The following is a 26,871-nucleotide window of genomic DNA, read 5'->3' as shown; positions in this document are numbered from 1 at the left end:
CATCTGAATTGTGCATATTCTTCTTTAAAGAAGAGTTGAGAGAATGAGTTAAATGAGAAGTAGTCCATGAAAGAGGACTTAGGTGTAAGTCTAGTATGGACCAAGAAAAACAGTGCTAAACAATTACATATATTTTTATTTTGCTCATGCACCACCCAATTGATCTTATGTGATAGGTAGTGGAGATCAAATTCCGGGGATCTGCTCTTTTCCCCTGTTAAGTCACAGTTTGAAACTTGAAGTCAGCACACAAAATGAGTTTGTTGCTGTGATGTGGACTTTCACAAATGCTCTCATCTAGTTGCAGTTTTTCACAAGCCAAAGCTAAAATACAAATATTTGATGCAGTATGGCTGTACTCTTAGAAGGTCGGTAAAATCTGGTAAAGGATTTCATTCCCTTTCTGTCACAGAAGAAATTCTGTTCAAGCTCCTGACTTAAAAATTTTATTTCATCCTCCGTTTTCTTAAAAGGCCTTGTTTTGTAGCATGACTAGGAAACTTCAGTTTCATTTATATGATAACTTTTTTAAATTTAAAAAACAGCAGATCTCAAGGTACTAGCACTAAACTCTATTTTCTTTCAACTTAATTTTCGTTAAACTAAGCAAGATAAGGTCCTGTAATGTCTTATAAAACAGGTTCTTTGTTCTGTAGTCAAAATCCTTTTAAGCTCTTACTTCCTTTTGGAATATAAATGACCAGAAAAAAACAAGATTTTTTGCAGGTAAGAGCTCCTCAAGTCACGGATTCATGTATCATGTGGAGTGAAACAGTTTTGTATACACTGATGCGTTAGAACACTGTTGCATTTCATCCTTAGTAGTATGATTCAACTCTGTTCCCAGCACATTCTTAATAGACATGGCTTTTGCATGCCATAGTTCTTGCATCCAAAATACTTCTGCTGAGGAATTGATGCATTGTGCAAAATATTAGTAGGATGAAAGGTAAATAACCAATTCTCTTTTTAATGTGAGATTTTACTTTCTATAAAACTATTGCAAGTAATGAGTAACATTTTAATTTCAGTGATTAACTTTCTGCAGTGTCACTAAAAATGCAATTTAAGTTCTTTTTGGATCTCAACTTTCCTGAACTGCTGAAAGCTTAATTGAATTCATGACCTAGTTATGATGTGTTACTTACTGTGGGCAGATATTTTCCTGATGGGTACAGATTTGAGAAAAGAACTGCTTGTAGTTGGAGAAAAAGTCTTGTGCCCATTATAGGCTTTCTTTTTCTTTGAGGTGCTCAGCAGTCTGACTCATTTCTAGGTCCATAGATCACTCAGTCCACACTACTATACTGGTTAAATCTGAGTGATTGAAGCTCCTAACTCATGATCAGAATATCGATAAGTAGCATTTGTAGCTCATCAAGAAACAAGTACAAGTAGCGCATGTGAAACTGAAGCTTCAGTTTCCTAATCAACGTTTCTTAATGATTTCTTGTCAAAGCTGGAAACCGCTAATGGTAACGATGTAGATACTGTCCTAGATTTGGCTTTAAAGAAAAACATAGCATATGTGTACTTTTTTTCTTCTGGTTTAAGGGGGGAAAAAAAAAAAAAAGAACCAAAAAGCACTCATCACTTTAATTTTACCTCCTATGTAAATAATGATAGTATATATATGTTTCATATTTGTATTAACAGTGTAATATGATCTTCAGTTTACTTGGTCAGCTGTGCTGGTTTCTCACTGCTTTTTCTTTCTGTGGTTAAAAGCTGTTCTTCCAAGTGGGATCAACTTAATTCTGTTACAAGTTTAGCTGCCTATTTCTGTCTGTCCTTTATAGATAGATCAATGCATGGAAGCATAACACTTCAGTAAGAGGAGGTTTTGAACATTCCTAAATTAGGGCTACGTCAGTGTCCATGGGACTGAAATAAATCTGCTCATCTTCTGCTGTATATCTGCTGTATAATCTGTGTATTGAAATTTTTTGTTTCCATTTAACTCAATTGCTAACATCAATAATGAACAGCAATTGATTTTTAACTTTGATTCAGTTATGATTTCAGAAGATAAGGAATGAGTTACAAGAGATCAAGATTGGTGGGGACAATAACTGTATTACTGAAGAATTAGTGACATTGACATTTTAGTAAGTGGGCAAAGGCATGTTTTATAAGAAATACCTTATTGAAAAATAGCGTAACAGTGAAAAACCAAAATATCAGGATGTTTGGACATGAGCCATTTGGTACTGTCTTTTAATTTTATCTCACTACAATCTCAGTTTATGCTAATGTTCTCTCAGTTCTATTCCAATATTGGAAAGGGAAGGTTCATACAGTTTTCCAAGTTCAGAGAAATCTTGAATTTTCAGTTTTCTGGTTTCAAACTGGTCTTGGAAGGTCAATTAAAGTCTGATGGTAAGTTTATTCTCTGGTGTATTTTACTGGTGGAAATTGCTGGAAAATTAATACCTTTGATTTACTGGATAAAAGTTACACAGATTATTCTATTAAACATATCACATGCTGTCTGGAAAGACCCAAATCCAGCTGACTTCAAAACCTTTATCTTCCCCCAGTAACAGAATTGTAACCATTTTATGTATTTTCTGGTAAGTGCTAGATACTCTCCAAACAACTATACTAGAATTTCACTACAGATTACTTCTTCATCATCCTCTTCAGCCTGCCTTTCTGCTCTGATTCTGTACACCAGAATCCTTTTTTTGTTTCTTCTGGGTGTTTTGTGTTTCCTAAGATGTGGAAGATAAAGCAAAGCAGTGCTGCTTCTCTCTGCGACTCTACAGCAGATTCCTGTGGAAGTGCTGGATGCTATTTCAGGAATCTTCCTCTCTTCACATCTTGACCATTCAAGATGTGGAGTAAATGCACCACTGAAAATGAAGTTATTCCACTGAGGTGAGTTTAGCTATGCTGGAGCACAGCAGAGGTCTTCTGGGAATATATTTCTCTGTTTTGGGTGATGGAAACACTTGAAATCCACTAAATGTTAGAAAAATAGTTTTCTAACATGTTAAATCTCAATACTGCAAAGCTGTTGTCCATTACAGCAATGTCTTTAAACCTTGCTTATATGGCTGTAGCTGTGTTAATTCTTGGGAGGTTTACAGTATGCCAAGTCGTGGTAAAAAGGCAAGAGCTGGCAGAAGCCCTTACCTACTTTGTGTTTTCTTCTATAACCTGAATGTAAACCTCTGTGATCAGTATTTAGAACAACTTTATTCCTAGTTGAAATTCATGAGCCTATTCATTGGAAAGATGGTAGTCTTCCTACAAAATGGCTTTGTGTATAAATTAGAGACTTTAAAGGTATATATAAATAGATTTCATAGCATATGCTTTGTAATATCCAAACAGAGGAAATGAAATGAAAAGATGTCTGTGCTGGCCAGTTTAGGGAACATGAACCGTCTTGGGCTGAGTAGGTGTTATTGGTGTGATCTTACTGAAAGTGCCCTTCTAATAAACCCTTCCTAATCAATCCTGTGGGCAGGAAACGTTTATGTACAGGAATAGCTCTTGTCCCGGGTCCGTGTTACTTTGCTTTCTCGTGGGGGGTGGCCCGGGGGCTCCCGGTGTCGCTGCCCTCCCTGACGGTGCTTCTCCCCCTGCGTGCGCCCCAGAAGCGGGGCGGGGCGGGAGGGCTCGGGCCTCACCTGGAGGCGGCATGGCCGCACCGGGCCGGGGCGGCGCCGGGGGCAGAGTCCAGCGCGAGGACCCGGCGGCCGGAGCCCGCTGCAGGCGCAGAAGATGCCCCTGGGTCTGGGGACCAGGAAGAAGGGCAAGTCCAAGGAGACCTCCAAGCTGGTGGACAGCGAGGCTGCGGCCCCACCGCCCGCGGCGGAGGCTCCGGCCCCGGCGGCGAGCGCCTCGCGACTGCAGTTCCACACGCAGCTGGCGCACGGCAGCCCCACGGGCCGCGTGGAGGGCTTCAGCAGCGCCCGCGAGCTGTACGCTAAGATCGCTGAGGTGTTCGGCATCGCCCCTACTGAGGTAGGGCCCCGGCGGGAGGGCGGCTTTGCGTTCCGTTACGAGCGAAACTGCTGCTTCCGAGCGAGCGTTTACATGTGCGAAAGGGCGTAAGTGTAACCGCGTTTAACTTCTACGCGAAGAAAAACCCGGTCCGTCTGCCGTCATGATGAACTTCCCGTCGGCCCGCTGTTAGCGGGGCTCCGCAGCGCTGGGTCACGCCGGGGTGCGGTGGATTAATTATTTCCAGTGAGGGGTTTTTGCCTGCGGCCGTTCTTGCCGCAATCGAGGACAAACCAGCGGGCTGCTGGGGGTCCGTGCCTGCGGCGAAGGCAGCGGGGTGACGCGGAGTGCTGGGCTGGGAACCCACAGCCTCTAAGAGCAACTGCAGCGAAGGCTGGGAAGTTTTTGCCGGATCGTTAAACAGCGTCCTTTTAATTGAGATTATTTAAACTCGTAATAAGAATTTATTTGATTTATTACTCTGAAGCCTTTTTAATTCTTATTTTATTTTTTTAAGTTTTATTTTTCATCCGAGCTAAGCTTTAAACATTTGTTTAGATTGCGAATCACTTGTTTGCGGCCGCATTGTTTTCCCGTAGCTGGAAGGCAGGGGCCGTATCAGGTTCTGCCGTGCCTACGTGGTTCTGTGAACCTTAACTTCTGAGTGGAAATCGAAAGAGAATGCTTAAGCGTCCAGAGGTCCCCATGTGTCAGTGCCGCTTCTCTTATGTGTGGTAGCCTCTTCTGAAGTGCCATGGACTCTGCTGCAGATTTTATTCTGGGGCCGGCTGCCCTGACCCAGCAGCATTTCACACAGTAAATTACAGAAGTGTCAGTAGTGGTGAATACAGTTTAACCAGTCGCTGTTGCATTAAGTAATTAAGCAGTACCTTCCCAGCTGCTCTGACCTTCTGCTTCTCTATTTTCTTTCCATACTGAGCTTCTGTTCCCTTTTGTTCTCTGTTCAATCTCCAGTTGTATCTTTAACTCTCAAGTTCTCTAATTGTCAGATTGGCTTCTGTGTTAATTTTGTTCTTACTGAACTTTTGTTACCAATCTCATGGCTCTGCTGACTCAATAGCATTCACCAGGAAATTCAGTTCTGGAGGAACAGCGCTTTTCCCATTTCTCCTTCTAGGTGGATAATCTGGCACTTCTACAGGTTTTATTAAACTAAGTAGAGTCTTAAACTGGAATTTTCTTTTTTTTTTCCTTTGTTTTCACTGTCCTACTCCTATGTTTTTTTGTTTGTTTTTTGTGTGTGTGGTTTTTCTTGTGTGTGTTTTTTTTTTAATGTGGTTTATTGGTAAAAACAGATGGGGAAATAGTGCTAAAAGCACTGAACTTACAATCACAGAATCATTTGAATTGGAAGAGACCTCCAAAGGCCATCTAGTCCAACTCCCCTGCAGTGAACAGGGACACCTACAGCTTCATCAAGTGCTCAGGCACTGTCCGTCCTGACCTTGAGTGTCTCCAGGGATGGGGCACCTACTGCCTCTGGCAATCTGTTCCAATGCTTACTTTTTTTTTTTTTAACTCAAGAAATTCAGCTGGCTTGAAGAAACAACGTTGAATGAAACAAAAATAGTAATAAAAATGACTTCCTGAGCTGAGTGAAGAATCTGAACCTGATTAATGTGACAAAATTCTGATAGAAAGAAGTAGGATAAATCTGTGGCAAGTATTGCCGTAAAACATAAGAGTTTGCTGATGGCTGCTAAACTTGCTGGAAGTAAGGGGGTACCAGACATTTTAAATAGTATTATCTACTGATTAATGCTGCTTTTGTATAGTCTCATGTAAAGCATAATGCCTGAAGCAATACTTCCTTAAGCTGAAAGACTGAGGTACTCAAATGCCACATACAGGTGTTATCTGTCTAGGAAAGTTTCTGTGACCCGAGTGCCCTGAAGCCTGGCAGTGTGATACCTGAATGCCTTTGGAAACAGGCATATCACAGAGATCTCTGCCCTGCAGTCACCAAGGTGGAAAATAGACAGAGAAGGAGTGAGGGGAGGAGCTCAGTATAGAGAGCAGTTGGCGAACCACCGCTGCAATGTAGGTAGGGGAATGGATTCTTGGATAAGTTCCTACTTAAGCATTTCGGCACAGTGCAAGATGAGCTACACTTGTAAGCTGTCTCTTCTTTTGACTCAGCATGGCTGCAGCACCTCGTTTCCTCTTTGTATCATGTCGTTCAGTACAAGCTGCATTTAGTTCTGCTGGACAATCCTTTCCAGGCTCGGTGAGTGAAACCGATGTAAAATGCAGTTTTTGTTTGAAAGACTCTGAAGAATCAGTGCAGAGTGACAGAAACTTCTGTGCAGACCTTGATTGAAAGTAGGGTAGGATGAGTGTTGGACAACACCAGCCTAGATTTGAAGGAGCTGCTCGATCCTTCACAGCCCCAACGGTGCCTTCCTGAGGCTTTCCCAATACTCACCTCTTCTTGTCCAGTTATTTTATTTTTCATCCATCACCTGAAGATAACATCCCTATTGTCCCTTTTGAACCTGGCTTTTGGCCTGTATTCCTGCCCACCTTGCTCAGTTTTGCCATGCTTTTTTTTTTTTTTTTTTTTTTTTTTTTTTTTTTTTTGGTCCAAACCAGCTGGTTCTTTGCACAAGGGAGGAGAAGTGCAGCCTGTATGACAAAGAAATGAGCACTGACTAAAGGACAACATGGATCTGTTAAAGCATTTGCTGGTGTGCTCCTGTGACAGTACATTGTAGGGCTTTGAATTATCCAAAATGGCTAACCAGGCACTTGAAAGTGAATATTAAAATCTAACTGTAGCAAGACTACTACTTCTTCAGATGGGAGGGAATGGTAAGTGATAGCTATACAAGCTTTCGGTTTGCATACTCATAGCTCACACTTCTGATTATGTTGTTTGCTTTGTAAGGTGAGGTGAACTGAATGCTTAGTGGGTGCGTCTAATAAATGCCTGTGAAGGCTGAGATATCTAATGTGATGAAAGGACTTCTACATTATAAGGGGAAGAGAGGAACAGGGAAGCCTTTCCAGTAGCACCTAGAGTAGAAAAGCAGCTGCCTCTCTCTTCCAGCAATAGGAGCTCAGCTGCTGAGCTTGTGCCCAGGCTGCTGTTCTGTAGCATTGCCTCCTGATGCTAGACAGTTAAGTATACAGTAAGGCTCAGCCACATTAAACTTTCACAGATGTATTTGATTTAAACCTGTTCAATTTAAACTTTTATGAAATCGCTGAAAAATAGCCAAAACTGAACAATAGTGTTGAAGCAACTTCAGTAAGTTTCTTTTTTTTTTTTTCCACAAGAGGAAAAAAATGCCAAAACATAGTTTAGAAGGCTGGACAATCGGTTTGTGAAATTTACTAAAATATCTGGAGTTTGAGTACTCACCTGTCTATTGAAATGAATTCTCTCAATCTCATCTGAAGATTGAAGCAAAGCAAATTCAAATGATCAAAGATGACACTGCCTCCAAACCACCTCCTTTCAACACATTGGCAACAAGTGTTTATTGCTGTTCCCTGAGGTGCTTGTATTTGATACTGTGGTGCATGCAATGCTTGCTGTGTTGATGATCTGCTTCTCAGATGCTTTTTAGCTGTATTTTTGTAGCTGAAGGGAGAGACTTGCTCTATTTCTTGTACATTCTGGAGTTTCTTTCTTTTATTTTTTTTTAAACAACAAAACACTGAAGGCTTACTTTATAGTACTATGAATATATCTGGGGAGACAAAGTTGCCTGCCTGATAAAGTACCAAAACCACACTGAAACCAAGAGGATGTGGTTACTCTCCTTGTTGCTGCAACAAGTTGAGGCTCCTGCATTTTCCTCAGGGAGAATGAAGTGAGTAAGGTAGGTAGAAAACATGATGGTGGCTTCTTGATATAGATGACGCCTACATATAGAGGGAAATATGTCAGTGGGTGTTATATTCTGCTCAAAAGTAGAAGTCCTCAGCTTCTTAAGTAACATAATTATGATGTCCTTTGTAAAGGTATATGAGCTCTACTGAGTCAAAAAGTGCTTTTAATAGCTTCTCATGTTACCACTCAACTTATTTTTGAAATCTTTTAAGGTTTAGGCTTAATGTGGAAGTAAAGAAGGTGATTAATAAAGCATATGCAATAAGGTACTGCGTAGGTACTTCATATAACACATAGCGTAACCCTCTTCCTTATCTAATGCAGTTTCTTGCTTTGTATAAGACTATAACCTCATTTTTGTTGACTGGTGTCTCTTACTATTGAAAATATGGATGCAGGAAATAATTTGTTAGTAATCTTATCTGATGAATCTATTTTACAAGGTCTCTGCCAGCCAAATGGAATTTCCTTCTTCTTTCTGCTGTGTGAGATAACTCAGTGAAGGAGGTATCCTAGATATTTCAGGACTGGTGCAGCAGCTACGATTTATAATACCTTGCCACAGTTGGCATGAAATGTCACAGCACAGTTATGCTGAGCTGAAGATCAAATGCACATGAAGGTTAAGGGTGAGAAGGGAAAGAAAGGGCTTTGCGATGGAAATTACTCATTGATTTTTCTCTTGTTTCTTTTCTGGGTAAGAAAATTACTATTTAAAATTATACAGAGTTTTGAGTGGGTGACAAAGTGCACTACAGTAGCTGTTGTTTTAATTAGATACACAAACTGTTATTAGATACCTATATTAACATAAAACTTAAGAAAAAAATATAAATTTTCCATTGGCAGTCCTCAGTCATGTACAAATAAAGCTATGCTATAACTGATGGTGTAACTGTATATTATCCTGGGTGGATGCATCTTTAGTGCATTACTCTTTGAAGATATCTGTTCTGAGAAAAAGCAGTTGTTCACTAAAGAGGATAAAGGATGATTTAAGTGTTATTTTTGACTGGTTGATGTTCTCTCAGCCTTGTGGTTAGTATGGAACTGACTCACTGAGAATTCTGGAGATTTATAGGCTATAGTGGGGAATACCATCCAGATGAAGGTCTAAAAAGAGAAACTCTGGATCAAGTTTCTAAATATCACATTTCTGCTCTGTTGCCAGTTTTATCTATTCAAAGGTGTGACAGTGATTACTACATGATTGTCTATTTGACAAGGTCAGGTGAAGGATATTAATGTCTAAAGTGTAAAGCCATAGGGCTTGTTGTTCACTGTAAGAAATAGAACTGAGTTGCAGTTGTACACTTGGCTGAGTTATGTAGCTTGCAAGAAAGCTGAGTATATATGTGGATTTTATATAATCTGTTCAGATTGAAACTTTTTCGTTTTGAAAAAAAAGTCAACGATTAGCTGTGATTAGTACTAATAAAATAAAATATTCTGATTATAGCCATATGAATTTCTCTAGGTTATATTATTTTGTAAGTGCTTATTAACTTGAAAAAGTTTTGCATTACTTGAGAGAATAAAATTGATGTCTGTTAAGTGCTGTTGTGACTGTTGTTACTAAGGCATTGGGTTGGAGTGTTTGTTTGATGGATTATCAGATAAGTAATTAGTCTGTTTTAGTTGTTTTGTTTTTTCGAAAGAAATAACTAAAGACTCCACCAATCTGTAATCTCCATCTCACTACTAAGCTTTCGTTTTTCAAAAGTGGAAGGACAGAAGACATAGACCCCGCATTCTATATGAATGAGGAAAACAAAATGCTCTCTCTGAAATACACTAGGAAAAGCATTTGTTCTAGGAAAGAACTGAATAGTGTGATTGCTTTCATTTCATTTTTCTTTTTCTGCCATCATCCAGTGACACTAGAGTGAAGAAAAGGGCATTTGAAGCGTTCTGGGGCTGAAATCCACATTTTGTAGGTGTGATGGGGAAAGAAAGGAAGCCGACATTTCCATTAGAGCACCAGGGGTTCTGCAGGTGCTGATCTATACCTGTGACTAGGAGCAGTTAGACTCCACACATGGCTGCCACTAGAGCAGCAGTAGAGCTGTAGGACACTGTGACATCCCACTGCTGTTTTTGTCAGATGCATCCCGCTGGCAGCAATGCAGGCGTAACATGATGATGTCTCTTGCCAGTGGCTTGCACCTGTGGCAGAGGCCAAATGCAGTATAAAGCTGCCTCCTCCTCCTCCTCTCCTGCTTTCAGTTCTACTTGAAATACGGTCTTGAGGGAATCATTTACCTCAGATGTAGATCTTAGGGATGGAGTTTCTCTGGCCTGTGCCCTGTACTCTCTGGCACTGCCTAGGAGAAAGCTGTGTGGGCCGCCCTCAGGCCTTTTTCTTGTCTGACTTCAACTTGGCAAGCAGCTGGCAGATGAAATTGCCTTAGCTGTGAGGTGGAACAGTGGATTTGTTTCTTATTTTCTTGGCTAGACTATTTTCCCTTTGAACATGTGCTACATCAGAATGCCTAACACCTGCCTGGGCTGGCCTGATTCCTCCATACAGCGCTGTGGTGGGCAGACCCCTTGACTGTCCACGAGCAATGCTGCAAGTTGGAGGTTGGTACATGACAAAGAACAAAATCGTGGCTGCTCTTGAGGTGGTATACTCAAGCCCCCCTTAAGCTGTTCAGCTGAAGCTTAAGCTGCTGGTGTCTGGGTTGGTGCCCTGTGGCAGACTGTGAGAGGCTGATTGCACAGATGTGTCCCTTTCCTTTGTTCCCTGCAATCTCATATCTGCTGTCTGAGCTATTGATGCTTCTTGTCATTTTTGTGGATGGCGAGTGTCGCTTTTCCTGTGGCAGCTGGAGAGAGTGAGTTTTTATCATGTCAGTTATGGATCTATCATCAGGGGCTGATAGTGTGCTCTCCTTAAAAGAGCCCATCAGCCTGTCAAATTCACCAAACCTAATAAACTGTTAAACTTCAAGGTAATGTGTTTCTTTCCTTCCTGCACAGATCATGTTTTGCACTTTGAACACTCATAAAGTTGATATGGACAAGCTATTAGGTGCACAGATTGGCCTTGAAGATTTTATATTTGCCCATGTAAAAGGACAACGAAAAGAAGTGGAAGTTCTTAAATCTGATGATTTGCTTGGACTTACTGTTACAGACAATGGAGCTGGCTGTCCCTTTATAAAGGTAAATTTATTTTCCAGTTAAATGCTTTTTTTTTGTAGAAGTTTGTTACCATGGTAGGTTAATTATTACTTTAATGATCCTCTGGAACTATCAAGCCATTTAGCATATGGCAAGTACCAGAAAAAGTTGCTTTTCCTTAGATTTATCATTTGAAATTAGTTCAGCTATTTCTGTACTGCATGTCATTTTTAAATTAGATCATTTGTTTGTTGCTTCTGTGACGTGTATGGGCTTTATGATATGATCGTTGTGTAACCAATCCCAAGATGGAAAGTTTTGCATACTGCTTACGTCTGCTTCCTCTTTTATTTATTTATTTTTTTTTAGTGAGTTTTCTGACATCATTCTTTAGATCCTTACAGCATATCTGTCACTCATTGTCACAAGACTGTATTCTTTCAGTCTTAAAGTGTTTGTGGGGTGAAATCCTGCATGCTCTGTAAGAACAGCTGCAAGTACAGAGCACTTTCAGCTTTCCAATGCTGGCATTGCCTTAGGTAGGATGGATTAAAAGGTGGCGAGGACATGGATTCACAGAGTTCACCCCAATTAGCTTGCATAGAAAATATAGGTAGCAGCGCGTGCAAAGTGTTAATTAATCATAATTACTCTCCTCCTCACCAGCTATAGGCCATTTGTTTTGAGACAAGTAAAGATGGAGGAAATTACAGCACCTTTCCTTCTAAACTAGGTATTAGGAAGTTGCCCCATTTTTTCCAGCCTTTCTAGGTGCGCTGCTTTAATCTACTCCAGTTAACTGTTACTAGTGAGACACCGGAAATTATGTTTGATTATTGGTGTCTCAAATGCTGATCTTATTGCTAACAGAGCTTCTTGTATGTAGAGATTGTATTCTCTATTCGTTTCTTAGCTACCAAGGATATAAAAAGTAGGCTTGCTTGTTGTTTAAAAAAAAAAAAAAGAAAAGTGATAGAGATTGCTCTTGACAAAATTGAGATGCAGTGGAGGCTTCAGCAAGCAAGTCTGGCAAAATTGCATCCTCATTTTTATGTTTAGAGATAGGGAACTCTGAATTTTCAGTGGTAGTATCAATGCAACCCATAACACTGTCACACTGCCACTCATGTCGCATTTTAAAAGAATACATTGGAAGCACTGCTTCAAGTTCGCTTGTGCAGCACTGTATAGAGCATGACTTTCTCTGTCCATGGTTGGTAATAGGGGAAGAGGAAAACAGCAATCGCATTGACTGCTGTATAATTTGAGTGGACTGGAAAACCCTCACTACATCAGTAAGCTGCAGTTTCCAGGAAATTGTATAGGAATTGTCTGACTGCATATAATGTTGTTACTGTATTGTTGCAGTAATAAGTGTAACTGATGTGGTGATGTCTTCATGGGAAGGCAATTCCACATCATTTTAAAAGACTTTCTGCAAGATTGCTTTGTTACTGTTGCATATTTAGCTAATGGCTAACTTAAACAGCAGAATATGTACATGTATGCAAAAGTAAAAGCTGTATGTATTATATATTTAGTTGACTAGCTACATCACTAAGCAGAAACTGACTTTACTTAAAAAATATTTTGGAATTATTCCCTTATATTTTCATGGGAAATAAGGATTCTAGCTTCTACACATTCTCTAGAGCTTGAAATACAAGCATATCAATTGCATCTTAATTACTATGACATTATAGTTTGACTGTCTTGAGTCAGTTAACTTGGAGTGCTGTGTCTCATAAAAAAAAAAAATTGTTTGAATGCTGCATGAATGGTATTATCAAGTAATACTACTTAAACAGTATTGGTATTAGGATCCAAGTGAAGAAGAAAAGATAGAAAGAATTCAACAGTTAAACTGAACATGAAGTGTGGCAGATACAATTTTGAACCCTGGCAATAGAAATGCATTTGGAGCCTAGTTTCTTGTTTGTATACAGTACTGCTCTCTTCTTTTACCAGAAGTCTTTGTTTTCAATCTAGGTTAAACAGCAATAACAAAAAGTGCTAGAATGAGTTAAGCTCTGCGTGGAGCTAAAAATTGTTGCAGTGTCTTATAGGACAGTGAGCACTATCACACTTCCTACTTACTCTCTCAGATGGAGGCACATATGTGGGCTTAGACATGTGCACATGAACTAGAAACAGGTTTTTAAGACAGTTAGCAGCTAGGGAAAGTGCTACAGTATTAGGTGGAAATATGTTTATCTCCCTTGTCTCGCTGTAAACTTAAAGCCAGCCTGAAACCAGCCTTAGTCTTTATTGAAATGTACATTATTTAGGAAGATTTTCAAATGATATCTGTATCTGTGCAAAATAGAAGACATTTTAGAACGTCATAGCTTTTGTATTAAATAGGATAATGGCTTTCATGACTGGAGCGTGATAAATATGACAGCATTTAACAACAATAAACTGAATCACTGAAATCTTAATTGTCCTTTAATTGACTTGATAAATCATAGAGATCTTTTAATGATTGTTTTTTCCTCACTTTAAATTGAACTTTGGAAAAACTATGAATATTAAATTCGGTTTCATTTTATGACCTCTGCTTCTATGCCACTTGTATTCCCTGAAATAACATTTGTAAGCATTTATTGTCCTTCATTGTTATTTCACAGGAAATAACTTACCATATGCAGTTATATAGTTAAGTGAGGAAAATTGTAGAAATTCACTCATAGATAAGCCTTATTAAGATTAGACTTACATAGTACCTCATTTTTTAGTATATCACATATATTTTTTTGTATGTCACAGGACTACACGAGAGAAGTTTTGTACCTATGCTTGTCAGAGTATTAAAGTCAAAAGATGACATTCACATTACTGGCACATTGGGTACAGTTTTAAAGCAAAAAACAAACAAACAAAAAAACCCAAAAAACAAAAGCCCAAAACATTAGCTTACTCAGAAGCCTTAACTTCTGAAGTATGATTGCATTTTTTTTTCTATTGTTGATTTTATATGCAATGTATATTAAAGTACTTTGTTTAAAAATAATTTTCTAAAATGTCTTTTATGGCATAAATCTTAAAGTCAAAATGTCCTGCTGGCAAAACAAACTCAGTGCTGTTGATATTTTTACCTGACATTCTTGAATCTGTCACCTCTTTACCATTTCAAAAAATGTTTCTAATTATTTTCTGTTTTTTTAAACAATAGCGAATCAGAGAAGGGAGCCTTATGGACCAAACCAAAATGATCTGCGTTGGCGATCACATAGAGTCTATAAATGGAAAAGATGTGTCAGATCTTCGGCATTATGAAGTTGCCAAAATGCTAAAAGATCTGGAGAAAGGTCGGGTGTTTAAGCTGAAGCTGATAGAGCCTATGAAGTCATTTGGTGAGTGTTGCTTGGCTGTTTGCCTTGTTCCCTGGATACTGAACTCCCGACATTGTACTCCACTATAAATCTGTTTTCAGGCAAGGTAATGTAACTGCTGCAAAAAGAGAGGAACATTCTATGTATAGAACAGATATATACATATATGTGTTATGTGTGTGTATGTAAATATAATATATATTTTTCTTGGAGAGGGAATTTTAGGAAGGAATCTTCTTCCATCTGCTTTCTCCAGCAGTTATCCTAGTTTGGGCTGACTCAGCACTGAGTCTCAGTTGCTTGATTTCTTTGCTACCACATGGCAGTGCAGAATAAGTACAAGTTTGATAGGCACAGTTTTAAAGCATGGATCATTTCACTGATTCTCAAACTTCCCTTTCTGTTTTCCTCTACATCTCTTACATATGAACCCTGTTTATCTGTGTATCAGATTTTTATATTTGTGAGCTTTAGGCAGGACTGAGCTATCTAACGCAGAAGAATGAAGCAGAGAAGAGTCTGGGATTCCCCAGAGCACCTCCTTGGCTGCTATCCCCAACATTTTGTTCACTCTTTTATTATACAGCAGGTATAGTTGCAACTGAAGGAAATGAGTTACACAAAGCTCTGCCTCTACCTGATGCCTGACTGCTGTGTGAAAGTGATACAAGTGATAGGACAAACGTATACCTCCTGCTAATCCATATGCACATTAATTTTATCAAGGTAGTAAAAATAAAAATATGTTGTGTTAGCTTAAGGAGATAAAAGAGATTGGTTTTTTGATTTTTATTCTCTCAGGTTTTGGTTTGTTTCTCCCTCTGATCCATGCATTATTTTTCTTTAAAAAGAAAGAAAGTACAAAATACTTCTGCATCTTAAGTATGTATGACTTCATGTGCACTCACAATCTCTTCACCACAGTGGAAAATGTTTGATTTTTTTTTTCTTTTTTTAAAATCTGTTAACAGTTTACAACTGCTGTCATACACCAATCTTGACACTTGGTGTCAGAATAACAGCAGAAATTGAAACAAATTTGAAGATAGCTTTTGGTCCTTCTGCACAGAATGTGATATATCTCTAATATCCCTGGATATAAGCTAATACTCCTGTTGTAATGTACTTCAGTGTAATGTACATACATAAAGTGTTGCAATTAGTAGTATAATAATATCTTTTTAATATGGGCATTCAGGGCTAAGCCTATTACATAGTCTGTTTGTAAAGACTGGGGTAAATCAGCATTTGATGACTTGAACTATTATTTAATAGCAATTATTTTCCAAAGATGATTAAGGTACCTCTTCATCTGCTGATGATGGAGAGAAGGGAACTTGCTAATTCCATGGCAATACCTTTTATCTGACATTAAATTGACATTGAAGTAGAGCTTATTGGACAGATTTTTGAAAGCTGTATGTATTTTTTATTCTACAGAAATGGGCTTAAAACTCCCGGTGCCCAATATGAGACAGGTTAAGAATACCCTGCCTGTTGCCTAGGCAGGATGCATACAGCATAAGTTCTTCTAAAAGTAAGAATAGTGTGGAAAATAAAATAGTACAGTGAAAACAATTCTACAAAATTCTTTCTAGTACTTTCTAAATTTACTACTTAACTCCTGAATTAGTAAATAAATTAAATCCTCGTCAATCCTGTATGTGAAACTATGGCTCATTTCAGCCTTTATGATCTAGGACATATCTTACATGATTTCATATTCAATTTACTAATTTAATAAACAGGGAAAACTGAATTCAGGTAAAGAAAACTTAAGATAAAACCAGATGTTCTCTTCAGGGATTTATCAGGTGTGAAATCCTGACCTTCCTGAAACCTGTGGAGAAAACTCCCACAGGACTACTTATGGACAGTTTCATCTGAGTGACCGATAGTAATCAAATGGTTTAACGTGTAACAGTTGGACCTATTCACCACTGTGTGGCTCAGTATCATGCATTTTGAAATGTTGTGTTCATCATAGGCTCGGTGAAAGATGAAAATGTTGCAAAGCTACAGCTGCCGTACAGTCTGCCTATGGAGGGCAGGGTGAAGTCAGCATTTGGTTGATGACTTCAGACATCATCTGATAAATACTTGTGGTTTTTGTAGAATATGAAAGTAAAATTATATGAGACACGCATGTAATAATGAACGCAATAGGCTTCAACAGATATATTTGTCAGTAGATATCCCAGCTTCAGTGTAGTCAAAGTGGTTATCAAAGTTCGAAGACAAATTGACAGCAAAGCTATGTAGCTTATGTAGTTAATTTATGGTTGAAGTTTTAGATGCCTACTGGTTTTTTATTAGAATTAAAACTGAAGGTAATGTAACGGCAAAGCAGATGCATTGTGTACATACCATATACTTCGGTTTTTCGTTTGTTTGTTTTCTTTTTTACTTTAGAAAAGGTGGCAGCAAGGTCCAAAGGTGGGACTCTGACAGAGGCTAAAATCTCCAGAGGGAGAGAAACACTTCGACTGAGAAATAAAGGCCCTGCCACTGTGGAGGAAATGGTAAGGTTATTTTGTGGCTTTTCAATAGTTCAACCTTCTAGCACCCAATTTAATCTTCCCACGGTTTTGAAGGTAAAGCAGGGAGGGAAAATTCACGTTACAAAGCTTGTGGGGCATACAATGAAGACTGTTTTCTGTAAGGAGAAATGTTTACACAAAATTGAAGGCTAGGAAAGATAGGATGGGGCTCAAGAATTTGGAACTTTTTCCTAGATGTCTAGATGGATGATGTTAAAGTGCATTAGACCAAGGAGCGTTGAAAAGAAGAAAAGAGAAAATAAAAGGAATGGATGAAGATGTGGTTTTGTATCTGACACCACAAAGTGTACTGGGCTAGTTTAAGCATGGTTGCTAGGAGAGGCTAATAACTTATGCTGACATGAATGTGTGTAAAACCAGGAGTAGTGTTTGAAAGAAGAAATTTTTCTTATTTCAGGATCTTCTAAAGCTGATGAGACTTTGATACAGGTCTGTATTGTCAAGAGTTGAAAGGCCTGTGTTTTGTTTGGTCAGTGTAAAAGTTCTGTGGTTTTAAGTTTGTAGTTAGTTGTGAAAAGAAGGGAATAGGGAGGGATAACATGATTTACTTTTAGGTTTTGTAAGTCTAAGCAGCTACAGTGAGAGTGAAGATAAGCAGTAGGCAATATCTTGTTTTAAAGTCTGCATAGGATATAGTAATACTTTTGCACTTTCTCTCCCTTTATTTCAATAAAGCTGTCTGAAGTTGAAGAAAAAGCAGTAAAAAAAGTGGATGAACTTCTTGAAACATATATGGGGATAAGAGATATTGAATTAGGTGAGTTTTAACGAATGCTTTACTACATGATTCAGTAATTTCTCATTCTATCTAATTTATAGTTGTTTCAGTCTGTCTGTGTAAGCAAAACAAAACCTGTCTAGAATGTAAACCAGAAACCTTGCCTATGTTTTTCTGAATATGTCTTTGATAAAAGGGAGAATTTCTCACTACAAGCGTTATGATGTAATTAATCTTTCTACCTGCTATCTATACACTACTGAATAATTTATTTAGTTATTTGCCATTAACTTTCATTGCCATTCTTTATGGCATATATTTTCTACCAGAGCTTGTATGTGAGGCTGGGGGATTGTTAAGGTCAAGCATGTCTATTTGCTGTTTTTCCTCTCCCTCTCTCTTTCATCCCTTGGCTTAAACACTTTAAAGGAGATCATTAAAGTTAGTCTGAGATCTTTTTCAGTGAAGGAGTAACTGTTTAGCAACCGGACTGATAGAGTAATTGCAGATTGATCAAATTCTTTAAAGCCTGTTTACTGAAGAAACATGGGAAATTTTCCATTATATTTGCTAGCTTTAAAATAATCAATTTATAGTGCAAGAAACTTTTGAAGATCAGTATTATTAGCTCCTTAAAACTACACTAAACTTGCCCCTGCAGCTGTTGTTTCTCTGTTTATCTCACACCACCTAAATATGAACTTCCATTTGTAAGGGAAGAAGCTGTTCATGTTTTGTGGTCTAGCTGATTAAGAATTGCCAGTGCGGGAGCAGCGGCTAGGTGCAGTCCTCATACGATATCATTAATGCTGAAACAAAGGCAGAAGTTATTTGTTATTGCAATATCAGAAATCAGACAAGAGTTAGGAAAGGACAAACTAAATGGAAAGCAATATTGAAAGAAAGCCTTTACGTGAGAGAAATGATAGAGGCAAAGCAAAAGAGGTGATAGGTCTGGCATGTAGCTAAAGGCAAAGCAGTATTGGTTGGACAGGCAGCAGTTAGCAGACAGGAATAAGAACAATATAAAATAATCTGAATAACCAAATGACTTTTGCCAGCTGCTCCTCCTGGCAAGCATCTTATTGGCAGCTCTACACGTTGCTTCACAGGAAAAATTGTAGGCGAATTACTATTTGTCTCTCAGCCTAAGGTCAAGGGGGCTTCCTAGCATGGAAGCGAGAGTGAAGCTGCGTAAAACTGGATAGCGCTGTTTTGCAGATATTATCCTCCCAGTTCTAAAGAAACTAACAGTTCTCAAAAATTCTATTCCCAGCACCTCTAGTACATGATGCCTCTGGCATGCAATATGTTCTCAGGAGCCCTGGGTGGTGCAGTCTGACCCTCTGTTTAGGTTTACTGTGAACAGTCTCTGGCTCAGGCTTCAAAGCTTCCAAGACTCGTGCCAGTCACCCCTCTGGAGCTGTTTTTGTCCTGCAGCTGTTGCAAGCCCCAGCTTGATCCAATCTTCTGAAGGCTCCTGTCCTTGTTAGTTACATCCAAGGTCTCCAGGCCTCCTGCCCAATAAAAACAGGTAGCTCTTGTTTTTGTATCTGTAGTCCAGGTTCCTGAGACTGTAGGCTAGAGCTTGTTTTTTGGATCTTCAGCATATGCTGTGCTCTCCTGTGTAACAAGATCGTGAGTTACTGTGGGAACTACTGTTACCTTTCTTTGACTCTCACTATTATAACTGGGTGGTTCTTGTACAGTTGACTGAAGAGTTCAGTTTGTAGTAAAAGCTTGGCTCTGCTGATTGTCAAGCACTTGATGGAGTTCTATGAATTCCCTGATATTTTTGTATATGTATTTTAACAGATCTGATGTCCTTGCATCTTTCAGTGTGTACCTTGGATAGTCCTAAAGAATGCCTTTAAAAAATGCTCAAAGAATGGACAGGTCTTTGTCCTCAAAGCTACTCTGTGCTTCTCAACTGGGTTGCTGGTTTGCCTTTTGCGCTTACTTCTCTTCCTCTCATGAAGTCTGTTAAACAAAGAAATTGTCATGAAGCAAAGATAAGAGGTTTACCTAGCTCTAGTTTGCATCCTTGAAGCTGTTTCTTGGAGTTTGAATCTTAGTCAAGGGCCAATGACGATGGAAAAAAAGAAAAAAAAAAGTTTTTATCACTTTTAAATAATTAAACAACTCTAGATCTCTTTAGGAAAGGAGAGCTAATCACTTGTCACAAATCTGTTCAATTAACATATGTCAGGTTTTTTTATATACTAGATGTGATCAGTCACCCATGAAGATGAAATATGAGGAAAGGATTCATTCAGAGAATGCCAATCACTGCTCAGCTAGAAATTTCGCTCATTACTCAAGCCAGATTAGTTGAAAATGCAAGTCATCACAATGCGACAGCCGACAAGTGATTAAGATCTCAATCATTGCTCACTCCCATGCAGTTCTGTTTGTCAGAAGCTCTGGTTGTCAGTTAATATTGCTTTTTCATCTCCATTAAAATGACACTTTCATAGTGAGATTGAATTCTGAAACAGTGCCCTAATTTTGAGCCAGAAGTTAGAAAGAAGAGAGAGAAAAATAATGTAAAATTATAGACAGAATTAAAGATGAGATAAAGCCCTTAATTTTTGCATTGCTAAGTATCTTGGGAGTTTCAAGAATGGCTGACTAAATATATACATGAGCCCCTGAGTAGGAGGAAAAGCTTTTAAACTGTTTAATTGAACACCGTGTGTGTGTGTGTATATATATATATATATATATATATATATATATATATATATATATGTGTGTGTGTGTGTGTAAGTGTGTATGTATGGGGGGGGAGGGGAGTGGTGGTGACAGATGATTATTTTCAGGTATCTAAACACTGTTGAGATTTACATACCTGCACTTCTACCTCTCTATTTTACTGGGGAAAAAATGGCTTAATTCACAGAAGATACATTTGGCTCTGTAAATGTACTCCTCAGCTTCATGCACATGTTAGAAATTGGACAAAGATTTCAGCTTTCTTTAAAATACAAATGCATTAGTGAGGGCTGCTGAAGATTATTTTAAGTCTTGTGAGTGTTTTCTGATACAGGAACATGAACAGCTGATTAATTGGAATGGTTCAGAAAGCACTGTTAGTGAAGAATTCTTATGGCATTTATTTTTAAATCAGTGAATTGAGATAAGCTGTATTTGACATCAAAGGTTGTGGGTGGGAGAAAGCCTGTATCTACAGCACTCAACCCCAGAATGCTATCAATGGCAAACTTTTGCAAAAGGGTTTCCTGTCCAAGTTGAGATGTTCCAGCATCTTCTGGCTACTCTTCACTCATAAATATTTTGTTCTATTTTCATGCTTTTGGATGATTGTTTCCTCGCAGATGTTCCTCTAATGTTGTCAGAGATTACATACCTTAGCATATTCTCCAATTCTGTTTAGAAGAATTCAGATCTACTTTTCAATTTATGGTTTTATTTTTCCAGCTTTCCAGATACTCAAAATACGGCTATATTCCATATAGTTTGTTTTTCCTCACCTCAGCTTTTATTCTCTGTACATCCTAGCAATGCTGGATGGATATTTGTATTTTGAAATGCTTTGAATGAAGTGGTATTTTCCTCAAATCTGTTGCTTTTTTCTATTGTCTACAAACTTAATTCTTCAAAGGATTATATTTCTCCAGTTTTTGTACTATGCCATTCAAATTGATTAATTTGTGACAGTGTTCAACATGAAGCTAACACCAAGGTATATTAATCACTGAAAACTCTAGTGGCATGCTTTGTTTTCTGTCGTATTGATAAGAATTGTGGGTGATTATTTTAGCTCTTTTAAAATGTTAGGCTGGACTAATATTTGTTACCTTTTGATGAAAGCAAAACTTCTGATATCATTACAGCTAAATAAATACTGAAATGTCTGTTAAGGCTTCTGAAAGGTTATTTTTTTTTTCTTCTGAAAATGACAGAAGAGGATATAGGTGGCAAAAACTGCTATGTAAGGTGATTGTGTTCTGGGAAGCCTGATAGCGAGCTTCCTTGGTCAAAGCTGAGAAGAAAATTTCTTCTGTCACTTTTGAGTTCCCTGAACTTCTCACATTTTTTTTTTTTATGAAATTTTCTCAAGTATGAGCATCGCTAGCAGTGGGATTTTAAAACAAATTTCTGAAGACAATGGGACTATCTGGACTGTCAAGAAAACTATTCTCTGTATTAGAATAAAATTTATGCAATCACTTATTGTGTCACATGAGAAGCAGTGGGAGAAAGAGGGTAGTGGAGCTAATTTGGCAAGGAGATGTTGTCCTCTGAGAGCCAGTAAAGTTCTTTTCCAATTGCCACGTATCTACCAAATACCCTTGAACTAAGTACTTTTTGATTTGTCTTGGGAATTATGCATTGCAATTGTCACCATGTAAGCATGCATATTCTGCACAGAATTTTCCAGCTGTGCTTCTGAGGTCATGGATGCCACCCCATGCATGTGGTAACTGCCCAGGGGGGTAAGAACATGTACACTGCGTGATAGAGAAACTAGTCTCTCTTAGTGCTTCTCTGCGTTTGAAACTAGCGAAATACAGGGTTCGTCTTTGCCTGTTCGTATGCGTCGGTGGTAAGAACTAGTGTGCCAACACCAGTAGGGATTGCTTTCATCTCACATTGCCGTTTGCTGAACGGTAATACAATGCTGCTGGCACTAGAGGTCAGCACCATGCTACTGAAAAGGCATGCAGGAGACAGGAAGATCTTGCACTTTCTGCCTAAGTGTATTCTATTGTACCGGGTGAATTAGAGAAGAGCAGTGTGCATTAACAATATAGCTCATTAAGTGTAGTGGTAGTGCTGATTGCAATTGTTCAATATAGTTGTAAAGGTTTTTATTTGAGGCTGCTGCTCTCAAATGGTTGTGACATTTTGACTTACTGTCACTTTGTAATTTGGGAAGCTCAATATTTAAAAAGCCTTGTTTGAAGTAGCGTTTTGGTTGATGACTGTGTAATTCTGAAGTTTTAACTAGGATGGTTGAACTTCAATATAAGAATGTGTTGTTATTGCTCTTAAACTGTCATATGTCTCTTTCATGTCTCAGTTTATCTCCGAAATTCCTTGCTCTACCACTTTTTCCACTGGAATACTTGTCTAGATTCTCACTCTTTTGATGACTACCTTCTTTTCAATATCTTAAGGAAATGTATCCAGGCATACTTTTTATGTCTAAATTGTCTTTCACCTTGCACATCTTCTCTCCCTCCAACCTTGTTTCACTGCCTATATGGAGCGGCTTCATATCCTCATTTGTTTCAGAACTGCAAAGGTTAAATTAAGCCCTTCACCTCATTTCCCTTTTAGACTGCTCTGAGTCAGTATCCCAAGGACTCCATGGGGGAGGCAGAAAGAATCCACACCAACAAGAATAGGTTACTTCTGGCAGGGAAAGACATCTTGAGTCCTTGAGATCCTGTAGTGTTGCCAGGAGTCTGGGTAAAGCTTAAGCTTCCTTGAGCACAGCAGTTTGTTTGTCAGACTTTGGGCTTCTTTGTGGTGTTTGGCATGGAGATCCTGTTTGCAGTCTCACGTCTGAATGTAGTTAAAACTGAAACATCGAATTTCTTCAGAGTTGCTGTTGCTGATGTCTACAGTGTGGCATGTGGCTCCAGTTTGCTCTCAGCTTGTTAAAAGTTTGCATAATAACCAGCTCTATTTTCCAGACGGTTCCAACTGTCAATAAACAATTTCAGGTTAACAAAATAATATTAAATACACATTTGAACAAGGAAAGCTTATTTTACATTTATCATTGAGATTTTGCCATTTCAATACCGTGTACTGCATGCATTACATAGCAAGTATGCAGTAGACTCTTACTGAAAATGGTTATCTGTGATTTCAGGATTTCCTTCCCTTTGTCAGGCACTGTAATACATGTTTTCAACTCAGTTATCCCTCTTAAAAAATAGCCTAGAAGTTATTAAATCCTTGAAGTGTGACATTAGCATTTGTTTGTAAAGAAGGTGGAAGTTACTTGTTCTTCATCTTCTGTTATACATCATCTCGCAGTACCAGGCAGGTGTAAAAGATGACAATGAAATAAATCAGAGTTTGATTCATCTATTGCACAATATAATCTTTTTTTTGTTGTTAATATGAACAGAGGCTGTGGAGCAGAGATACAGCTCAGAAAGTAAATCACTCAGCAGTCCTTTTGTGCTGAGTCTGTTTTACAGTCTTCTGCATCCCTCAAACGAAGATAGCCTACTGGCTTAGCTTAGTTTTGCTGATCTCTCCTGAGCTGACATCTTTCATCTTTTTGGGAGGTGCAGGTGCTGTGAAAGAGGGAGCTTTGAGCCCTCACAGCTTTCCTTTCTGCTAATGCCCCTACAGCCACTGTTGAGTGCTGTTTGTGATAGACTTGTAATTTCTCTTGGAATCTGAGGAGTTGTCCAGTGACTAAAGCAGCTTCCAAACTGAAGTCTGAAACTTCATAAAGATTGATTCTCATGTGTTTAACAGGAGAAATTGCTGGACGAACAAGATATTGGTCTATCTCTGTTTGCTAACAAATGACATTCTGCTCTTTTTTTGTGGCTTTTTTGACACTGTGCATATGTTGAACTGTGCATAGTATTTGAATCCTTTTTTCCTGAAGTGTTCAAGTGTTTTCTCTATACTTTTTTTTTTTTATCATTGCCCTTTTCCAAATACAGGTTATAACACTTAAATTTAGAAGCTGTTTCTGGCAAACCCGTATTAATTTGGTTGCATGTATCTACTGCATAGGTTGTATATAATTTTCCCATGTTCAAATATTTTGTTAAAAAAAAAAATTTTTAAATACAAAAAACTTGGCTATTTTAAACTCTGACTTGCTGGGATCTTTTATTTGTTGTTTAGAGGGGAAAAAAGCATTTGAGTATGCCTTTTAGATAAGTGAGGCTACATCAAACTCACTGAAATTGGTTGTGCATTAGCATGGGGCTTGTTATCACAGGAGTTTCCTGTACCTTGCCTTTAGACCTATGCTTTATGTGTAGTAATGAATGGTGAACATAATTTAGCTAGAGAGAAATGAAGTCTGGTTGAATTAACATCTCCCAAACAATTAAAAGAATATATAATGAACACTCCAAGGAAGCTCTCCCATTTACCAAAACATACTGTGGGGGATGGCACGCAGATATTAATGAATTTAAGATTCAGTAGCTAAGCTTTAGATCCCCTTAACACTACTGGACTCTGAAAACTTTCAAAAAAATATCTTGGGCAAATGTTAATTGTCACTTCCATGAGAATAATTTTTTTATTTTCTGTTTGTTTTTTTCAGCTGCAACAATGGTGGAAGCAGGAAAAGACAAGAAAAACCCAGATGAATTTGCAGTGGCATTGGATGAAACTCTTGGAGACTTTGCATTTCCAGATGAGTTTGTCTTTGATGTGTGGGGAGCAATAGGGGATGCTAAGCAAGGACGACTGGAATGAGAATTATGAAGTTTAACATTCTCAATTCAAAAGTATAAAGTGACTTTGAAATACGTATGTCAGAAGACTGATATTTTTATTGATATAAATCTTGGATGCTCTATACAAGTATTCTTATCAGAAACTTTGTTTTACAATGAAAGTTTCTAACAGAAATAAAGATATACTCAAAGGTCTAACAACTGCACATTTAGAATGAACATTTAATTTAAATGTAGAAATCACTGAGAGGAGAAGGGCCAAGTAGATGTATTTATACATGCATTTTATGTACTTTGGTGTCTATTTTGAGAAATGATAGATAGATGCAAAATTTTTTGGATTATTATTTTTTTTTTTTTAAGAAAGATTTATAAACTTGATTTAAAAAAAAAATAAAACCAACACACTGCAGTTCTCTGATCTGCTGGTTCTTAAGTATTCAAGTAGGCCAAGAGCTGCATTGTTTGGCCTGAATGTAGGCTTTTCAGTAGAAAAGATGAGAAGAAGCCACCCTGCCTCTGGAAAGGCATGTTTCATGTTCAGGAAAAAGTAAATTCCTCTGGGGGGGGGGGGGGGAAACAAAACAACAAACAACTATGACTTTAAAATAAACTTGCTCTTATTTTTGGTCATTAACACACACTGCCTACGTATTTCTGAAATGATTTAGTAGAAATGCCTAGAGCAGGAATCCGTTGCTTTATTCAGATGCCATATTATCACAATAGCTACTGCATAACAAGAAACAAATGTTAATTTTGATTAATATTCACATATTTGGATAATATCTGTGATCTGGCACTGGAGACTGTAATACTTGACTAAATGCTTCACTTATCTTTGCATGTAGTAAACACCTTGCTGAAATCCTATGACGTTCCCGCTTCATCTTGTCTGTTGTTTTTTTCAGAATGGCAATGTAGAGATATTTAAGAAGGTGCTCAGAATCAGTAGATGTAGTTCTATGATCACAACTGTAGTTGGGATGAAAATGAATGTCTAAAACTTCAATTAATATCATTTTATACTTCAGGATTTCAAATTATACTGTACATAGATGTTTATTCTTAACTGATAATGTTTTACGAATAAATCTCGGATTGTTAAAAAATTAGCTGTCTCTTAACACATCTGCTATGTCTGCATTTATCCTCTTGTTCACTCTATATTTAATGAAGAGCGGTGTTTTGTTTTTATTTATAACTGTATTCTTTTTCAGTTATTACTGTTAGGTTTTAATCAAGACGTTCTTGCTAACTTTTATAGAAAATGTAACTTTCAAGAGATAATTGTAGTGATTCTGATTTTTTGAAAAAATATATGCAATTTACATTTTAGCCAAATAAGACAATGAGTCTCACAATAAGACAGTGAAAATGAAATTAAACAAAAATATGGGGCCTGACTTTAAGTCTTGTTAATGCTCTTCAAGGGGATTGTCATCAATTTCATAAATGCCACTGTGAGTGTTTTGTTCCTCTAACTTAAGGATAAGCTTTTGTTTAATATACATGTTCATTTTTATGAAATGAGTGGTACAAAGACATATGGAGATCAGACATTTTATTGTATTTAAGAAAGTTAATAGGTGTCAAAATTGCACTGTACATGTGCCTTGTATAATCAGTGTTACCAGGGATGTAATATGCGTGTATCTTTAAATAGGTGTGATAATTATGGATTTCTGTAGTAACGCGTACACTATTGCTGGAAAAAATTCAGGCAATTCTCAAGTTATGAGAAGTATAAGTAGTTTTACTAGAAAATTAGTTATTAAAAGGAAAATAAAGAAACTTGGTCAACAGGTGATTTTTCCTTACATCCCATTGCTGAAAGGGAATGTAAGGAATGCAAGGGAATATTATTTTGAGAAGTGCAGTTTTAGGGAAAAGTGTACAGGTT

The 26,871-nt window shown here is 37.9% G+C and overlaps 1 protein-coding gene across 3 annotated transcripts; it reads left to right on the top strand.

Annotated features, from left to right (window-relative positions):
• Positions 1 to 3,697: 3,697 nt before the first annotated feature.
• On the top strand, positions 3,698 to 26,083 carry GIPC2 (GIPC PDZ domain containing family member 2). 3 transcript variants are annotated; one of them, XM_042873743.1, is made up of 6 exons: positions 3,698 to 3,975; positions 10,796 to 10,981; positions 14,115 to 14,295; positions 16,687 to 16,796; positions 17,511 to 17,592; positions 24,833 to 26,083. In XM_042873743.1, exons 1-6 carry the CDS (start codon positions 3,733 to 3,735, stop codon positions 24,985 to 24,987), a joined length of 957 nt encoding a protein of 318 aa, XP_042729677.1. In that variant the 5' UTR covers positions 3,698 to 3,732; the 3' UTR covers positions 24,988 to 26,083. The 3 variants fall into 3 exon arrangements, with proteins under 3 accessions (XP_042729677.1, XP_042729679.1, XP_042729678.1); XM_042873745.1 differs by lacking the exon at positions 3,698 to 3,975 and adding an exon at positions 4,038 to 4,061; XM_042873744.1 differs by lacking the exon at positions 3,698 to 3,975 and adding an exon at positions 6,597 to 6,786.
• The last annotated feature ends 788 nt before the right edge of the window (positions 26,084 to 26,871 follow it).

Source organism: Lagopus leucura, unplaced genomic scaffold, assembly GCF_019238085.1.
Source record: "Lagopus leucura isolate 7727_CA_CO unplaced genomic scaffold, USGS_WTPT01 Super-Scaffold_100009, whole genome shotgun sequence".
NCBI lineage: Eukaryota > Metazoa > Chordata > Aves > Galliformes > Phasianidae > Lagopus > Lagopus leucura.
The sequence above is the reverse complement of the archived record's forward strand: the minus strand, read 5'-3'. Positions and strand labels throughout refer to the sequence as shown.